This window comes from Littorina saxatilis, linkage group LG15 (genome assembly GCF_037325665.1).
Source record: "Littorina saxatilis isolate snail1 linkage group LG15, US_GU_Lsax_2.0, whole genome shotgun sequence".
Classification (NCBI taxonomy): Eukaryota; Metazoa; Mollusca; class Gastropoda; order Littorinimorpha; family Littorinidae; genus Littorina; species Littorina saxatilis.
The window spans coordinates 14,246,794-14,254,646 of record NC_090259.1 but is presented as its reverse complement, the minus strand read 5'-3'; the positions used below and the strand labels follow the sequence as shown (position 1 = coordinate 14,254,646).

The 7,853-nt window shown below is 43.2% G+C and overlaps 1 protein-coding gene across 1 annotated transcript in view; it reads right to left on the bottom strand.

Moving 5' to 3' along the window:
* Window positions 1-7,853, bottom strand: part of LOC138948635 (alpha-1,3-mannosyl-glycoprotein 4-beta-N-acetylglucosaminyltransferase C-like) — a 16,742-nt gene that overhangs the window by 3,545 nt on the left and 5,344 nt on the right. The window contains exons 4-6 of the mRNA XM_070320204.1: window positions 5,393-5,590; window positions 4,591-4,861; window positions 2,920-3,206 (exon numbers count right to left, since the gene is read on the bottom strand). Coding sequence (XP_070176305.1) covers window positions 2,920-3,206; window positions 4,591-4,861; window positions 5,393-5,590 — 756 coding nt within the window. The remainder of the gene's footprint in view (window positions 1-2,919; window positions 3,207-4,590; window positions 4,862-5,392; window positions 5,591-7,853) is intronic.

The window sequence follows — 7,853 nt, the reverse complement described above, 5'->3', positions numbered from 1 at the left end:
CGGTCTTCAATTTCGTAAGATTGTACGCAAATTTCGTACAGTAACCAGGTCTGTTATATAATATTATTACCATTACCAACCAGCTAAACTAGCATGGATTGGCGCTCTACAAAATGTAATCAGGAGCACGTTAGCGGACATGTAATTCCTTGCCCTTAGGGTTGAAAAACGCCTGGCCGATGAAAAGGCTGAAAGATGTAAGGGAGTTTGCACCCTAGCTTTCAAGACCTGTTGTTCTTCATTTTTCTTTCGGACCAAAAGGCAAAACGCAAATTTAATTCGACAATTGAGAAGTACCACGAGAATGAGTTTGTGACTAATAATTACATATATTATATCCTTGTTACTTTATTTTTAATAAATAAAATCATACGTTTTAAACACGTTCCCCTAACGACACAGCGCTCCTGGATATAGACACTCGTGCCAATACATTTGTCACAGAATCATACAGTTTTTCAGCACGGGAACACGGGGATATAGCTCAGTTGGTAGCGCGCTGGATTTGTATTCAGTTGGCCGCTGTCAGCGCGAGTTCGATCCCAGGTTCGGCGGAAATTTATTTCACAGAGTCAACTTTGTGTGCAGACTCTCTTCGGTGTCCGAACCACCCCCCGTGTATACTACATTGGGTGTGCACGTTAAAGATCCCACGATTGACAAAAGGGTCTTTCCTGGCAACATTGCTTAGGCACAGTTAATAATTGTCTACCATACCCGTGTGACTTGGAATAAGGCCGTGAAAGGTAAATATGCGCCGACATGGCTGCAATCTACTGGCCGTATAAAATTTCATCTCACACGGCATCACTGCAGAGCGCCTAGAACCGTACCCACGGAATATGCGCGATATAAGCTTCATTGATTGATTGAATACCACTACCAATATTTACTGAGATCCGCGGATAGCCCAATATAAGATCGCATTCTCATTGAGTATGGAGCCCTCTCACTAAATTTTGCTTGGCGAGCACCGGTCCTTGATAATGTTCCTTGCCCTACCAATGATCGACACACTTTGACATCGACTGAATAGGAACAAGAGACTACAGGTAAGAAGAACAAGAACAAGAACAAGACACTAAACGCTGACCCACTGGGGTTAAACTGCTGAGTCATGAAATATTGACCGGCAAAATTGCCTGGTCAGTGTTCCGTCTTTATATTCAGTCGATAACAAGATAACAGTGAAAATGAACTCACCAGTACCAGAAACATTTTCCTCAAGACCCTGTCCCTAGATTTTGTTCTTTTTGTTACATTTAGTCAAGTTTGGACTAAATGTTTTAACGTAGAGGGGGAATCGAAACGAGGGTCGTGGTGTATGTGTGTGTGTATGTGTGTGTGTGTGTGTGTGTGTGTGCGTGCGTGTGTGTAGAGCGATTCAGACCAAACTACTGGACCGATCTTTATGAAATTTGACATGAGAGTTCCTGGGATTGATATCCCCATACGTTTTTTTCATTTTTTTGATAAATGTCTTTGATGACGTCATATCCGGCTTTTCGTGAAAGTTGAGGCGGCACTGTCACGCCCTCATTTTTCAACCAAATTGGTTGAAATTTTGGTCGGGTAATGTTCGACGAAGCCCGGACTTCGGTATTGCATTTCAGCGTGGTGGCTTAAAAATTAATTAATGACTTTGGTCATTAAAAATCTGAAAATTGTAAAAAAAAAATTTTTTTTTATAAAACGATCCAAATTTACGTTCATCTTATTCTCCATCATTTGCTGATTCCAAAAACATATAAATATGTTATATTTGGATTAAAAACAAGCTCTGAAAATTAAAAATATAAAAATTATGATCAAAATTAAATTTTCGAAATCAATTTAAAAACACTTTCATCTTATTCCTTGTCGGTTCCTGATTCCAAAAACATATAGATATGATATGTTTGGATTGAAAACACGCTCAGAAAGTTAAAACGAAGAGAGGTACAGAAAAGCGTGCTATCCCTCTCAGCGCAACTACTACCCCGCTCTTCTTGTCAATTTCACTGCCTTTGCCATGAGCGGTGGAGTGACGATGCTACGAGTATACGGTCTTGCTGCGTTGCATTGCGTTCAGTTTCATTCTGTGAGTTCGACAGCTACTTGACTAAATGTTGTATTTTTGCCTTACGCGACTTGTTTTTTTTTACAAATGCAATAAAAAAAAGTCTAGGGTCGGCGGGAAAAAACTAGGTATAGGGTCGGGTGACCAGAAACATACAACTTTTTTTGTGTGGCCTTAACAACTCTCCCGTACCATTCAACACACCCATCTCTTCTTGAAATCAAGACTCGACAACTCTCCCATCCATCCATCAATCTATCCATCCATGAATCATTCAACCCATCTCCGTGACCACCCATTCATCCATCTTCCAGATCCATCTTCCAAACCTCTCATTTTTCAAACAACCCACCCATCCAGTCATTTCCAGACCATCCATCCATTTACAATCCCACCCGTACACCCAGTATTACAACCTTGTCTGGGGATCCCGACTCAACAAAGATCTAGTCCGTCCATCTATCCATCCACCCATCCAATTCAACCATGTCTCTGTACCCGGATTCCACAAGGATCAATCCATCCGTTTATCCATCCATCCAATTCACCCAGCCAACCAACCTTGTCTCGGTACCCGGATTCCACAAGGATCAATCCATCCATCCATCCGTTTATCCATCCATCCAATTCACCCAGTCAACTAACCTTGTCTCAGTATCCGGATTTCACGAGGGTCAGTCATTCCATCCATCCAACCTTGTCTCGGTATCCGGATTCCACAAGGAGCCATCCATCCATCCAATCTATCCAATCCATCCATCCGTCCATCCATCCAGTCAAATAATCTTGTCTCGGTATCTGGATTTCCCATCTATCCATCTATCCATCCATCTATCCATTCATTCACCCAGTCAACCAACCTTGTCTCGATATCCGGATTCCACAACTAGTCGCTCCATCCTGATCGGATCTTTGAAGACGATGGTGACGTAATCACCATCTTTGACGTCTTTGGCCCAAAAGAAGAGGACGGAATCCAGCTTGTACGCATGCGCGATGGCGTAATTCTTGTACACCGTCATAGAAGTATAGAGAGTCGCTGGGGGGTTGACGTGATTCTTGGCTTTCTTCACTACTTGCGCTACGTGCTTTTGCTCTGGGATTTTGTCGGTCTTGCGTATCACGTTGTTCAGCGACGAGTATTTGCCTGGAAAAGAGCAGTGTTGAATCATTCAGAGGAGTGTTACATTGTTGCTCAGAAAAGAGCACTTGCCGGAAATGCAAGCGTTTTGTAACAGGAGTATTGAAGAAGAGTGTTTTCGTGTTCGTTTCGTTGCTCAGATAGGAGAATTTGCCTGGAAAAGACATACGATATCGATTGGGGGAGGAAAAAAAACAATCAAGACGTCCCTTTTTGACCCTCTCTTTTGAAGTGAAATCTCTGACGTCAAAAGCCAAACAAAGTTCGAAAAAACGTCATAATTCGAATAATGGCGTCACGGAAAAATTCCGTCAGTTCTACTGCATGTCTCGCAAGGAAGTGACACAGAATTTTGAGAACGAAGTTTGTCTCGGTGACGTCAACGCATTAGTAGTAGAAAATGAATCGTAATTAAGTTCACCGCCAGGCTGCGCATGTATCGGTATTGTATATCATTAAATTAAATGGGGCACTGGCCTTTGGCTTTAGTCAGTACTTCTCATAATTTACAAGCCAGAGAGCAAATTTTACTCGCCAAACCAACCATTTGTTTCAGCAACTTTACTCGCATTTGGTGAGTAGATGAACATTCCTACTCGCCATTTACATGTTTCTACTCACCATGGCGAGCCATTTTTAGGCCTGAGGAGCATTGAAGAGGAGTGTTTTCAAATTAGTCTCATTGTTCAGAGTATTTGTCTGTAAGAGAGGCATTTTGAAGAGGAGTATTAAAGGAGTTAGGTACATGTACTCGTGAAGACGTATTTTTGCTTGACAGAGAGGAATTAATTTTACTAGAAATATCGAAGAGGTGTGTTGTCAGGTATGACTTCTATTTGCCTTGAAGAGAGGAGTATTCGTCAGGACTATTTAGAATAAATGTTCATGAGGAGTATTGACAACTCAACATGTTATTCAGTGACGAGTATTTGCCTTTAAGAGAGGAGTATCCAAAAGGAGTATTTCTGATGAGCTTTCAAGTATTAAAATGTAAATACATGTTTTCAGTGAGGATTATTTTAACTTGAAATATATAGACACATCAGAGATATAACAATACTAGAGTCTGCCATGCAGAAAGCTCTGCTGCGGTAAGATACGGAAATAAATAGTAAGGCATTCCTGGGGTGACGTCCATCTTTATTCCAAACACCAAAACAAACGTCTTGGGGCGAGTTGAGAAAGTTTTTGATTCGTTTGCTTGTGATTGTAGCCTACACTATGTGTGTGTGTGTGTGTGTGTGTGTGTGTGTGTGTGTGTGTGTGTGTGTGCGTGTGTGTGCGTGTGCGTGCGTACGTGCGCGCGTGCGTACGTACGTACGCACACGCGAGCGTACGAGCGCGCATGCGTGCTTTGCAGGGAAGGGGCCCTAACTCTCCAGCCACACACCTTGATGGAAAAACAAGTTGCCTTTCCGTCGTATGACCTGGGTCTGGAGCATCAGACGGTAAAAATGCTGGATGAGAAAATCGCAAGGCATCTCCAAGTAAAACGTCCTCAGCAGAGTAACCAGCTTTGCGAGGTCGGCGCTGCGAAACAGCTTGCCGATAAATCCGTGTGGACACACCTCAAGCCCTGCCCAAGTCCTGTGAGAGTTGGCGCGCACGAAGTCTTGTATATGCTGCACGTAGTTTGGCGCAGCTGTGACGTCATCTTCGATCTGAGGGTGATATAGAGAAATATTACCCAGGTTTGGGTCGACATTTTTTTGAAAGTTTTTAAGAAACATTGTTTCTCACTTTGTCTTTTTGTCTCTCTGATTTTTAATTTATTCATTGTTTTATTCATTCACGTATTCATCTCATGTTATGAGAGAGAGAGAGAGAGAGAGAGAGAGAGAGAGAGAGAGAGAGAGAGAGAGAGAGAGAGAGAGAGAGGTTTTCATTTGCGAGTAAAATAAACAGTACACCAAGTCAAACATAAGCGTGCGCACACGCACACACACACGCACACACACACATACACACGCGCGCGCGCACACACACGCACGAACGCACACACACTAACACACGCACACTAACACACACCACACACTCTCGCGCACGTTTACTCCCACCGATATCACCCCTCCTCCCCCCCCCCCCCCCTCCGGTGAGACACACGTGACCCACCTGTCCATTTCACACACCCTCAGCCTCCCCTGACTTCCTCTCTCCCCCCCCCCCCCTATTCCTCCACCCGGACAATCTACCTGCAAGTAGTAAGTAGAGAGATTAGCAGAGATCTCCATCAAAGCACCATAATCCAGATTCTGCTTGGAGCGCCACCGGACTCTCTCGACGCTGTCGTTGAAAGTGCGTTTGATGTTGTCGTCCTCAAACAGGTGGTCTGTATTGGGCGAGCTCACAGCCAGCAGCAATCCCTCTCGCAGCTTCGCCGGGTATTTTTCCTGTAAGAAACGCAAGAAAAGTAAAATGTTCGATAGAATCCCCTTGTATGTATGTATGGGGCGATTTATATAGCGCTTGACGTTCTCCAAGCGCTTTACATATTAATTTCTGCCGTGTGAGATGGAATTTTTTACTCAATGTTTACTTTTCACGGCCTATTATTCCAAGTCACACGGGTATTTGGTGGACATTTGTATCTATGCTTATACAATTTTGCCAGGAAAGACCCTTTTGTCAATCGTGGGATCTTCAACGTGCACACCCCAATGTAGTGTACACGAAGGGACCTCGGTTTTTCGTCTCATCCGAAAGACTAGCACTTGAACCCACCACCTAGGTTAGGAAAGGGGGGAGAAAATTGCTAACGCCCTGACCCAGGGTCGAACTCGCAACCTCTCGCTTCCGAGGCGAGTGCGTTTACCACTCGGCCACCCAGTCCTTCGCAAACTTGATGTAGAGCTTTAGTGAAAACGAATGCTGTACTGCAGCTGTATAGTAAACATATTTTTAGTATTCAGAAAATAATAGGGTCACATATTCGTACAGCAAAATCTTGAAACCAACACAAGCAATACTTATGCTGTACATCATTCAACCATTTCGCCTGAAAAGAAAAGAAGAGCAAATGCTCCATAGTCTCCCCGAAAACGGCGTATGGCTGCCTGAATGGCGGGGTAAAAACGCTCATACACGTAAAAACCCACTCGTGCAAAAACGTGAGTGGTGAACGTGGGAGTTTCAGCCCATGAACGAAGAAGAAGAAGAAGAAGCTCCATAGTCTGCCCGTCCGGAACAACCATTCAATCATTTCGCACGAAAGTACTGAGAGGAAGCACAAATGATAGACTTCCCTTCGCAAAACTGATGACAACCTTATCTAATCAGTCATATCGCCTGATAGTGGTAATGAATGAAAATAAAGCTGTATACGATCTTAAAAGGCACAGGAAGCCACCCGTAAACTATCACTGATACTGTCAGGCTTTTACACACAGTACAAACACCCTTTCATTTAAACACTCACCGCTTGAGAACATCCTAGGTGCCTTACGTAAAGAGCGAGCAATTTTCAAAGAATTTATTTTCGTGGACCCGCTGATCAGTAAATCAGGCGCCTTGTTTTGGCGCTAGAACTAACTTTTAAAATCTAGATAATAAATTGACAGCTTGTTACACAAACATTCTTAAATCATAAAAGAATTATTTTTTCATCAAGACAAGATCAGTACAATTCGAAGTTTTGAAAGTTTGAGAAAAGAAAAGCCCGGAAATGTGTCACGCAAACCGTCTTTCTCGTAGCAGACGACGGTTCTGCCTAGCGCCCGTTCCTCTGAACAGTCAACTGTCATCGCTCTAGTTCGTGTGAACCGCAGCCGCAGAGGTACACAATAACATGCTATTGCAGATGAGCTTACAGCGAGTCCCATTGAAATCACAAACTGACAACTACATTGTGAAAAAAACCGAAACTGGATCACACGGGATCACACGGGTTCGCGATGGCTCAGGGGTAAGATAAACCACGCACAAATAAATTCTTTGAACATTGCTCGCTCTTTACGGAGGGCACCTAGGATGTTCAAAAGCGGTGAGTGTGTAAATGAAAGGGTGTTTGTACTGTGTGTAAAAGCCTGACAGTATCTGTGATGGTTTACGGGAGGCTTACTGTGGCTTTAAAGGGATATTGCCCGCCAGTGGAATTGCGTCTTTCAGTCGAAAAAATAGAGCAATGTTGCGGATCAGAATACATAAGTTAATCATGCAATATTTTTGGAAGTCTTTTGTTTTTTAGGGATTTGAATGATGTGCTTTTTCTATCGTAAGCGGAATACACAGACTCTGCGTGTGGAACTGTTGTTTGAACTTTTTGCATTTAAAGGCACAGTGCAGCTCACAGCCTTCGTTTTGCGTTTTTGTTGCAGCTGAGTGCATTTACAGTTCAAAATTCCTCCTATGTAGTAAAACAAACCCAAAACTACCCAACGACGACATCTGTGAAGCTCGACAAGTTTCTTGTTCACGCGAGTGCATAAATTAACCTAGTTATTACGTGGTGTTTGGTCGGAGTTCGATTCAACTGAGTGATTCCGATCCGGCCTCCATTTTGTTTTACACAAACTCATGATGACGTCTGACATAGTTTGCTAGTGACGTGTCTTTTTGTGCATGATGTGGTGATCTACCTGATCTAAATTTAGATCCAAAAATAGGTCAAGACCAGCCGGGTCCGAGTACGAAATTAATTCGTAAAAAAATCGCACT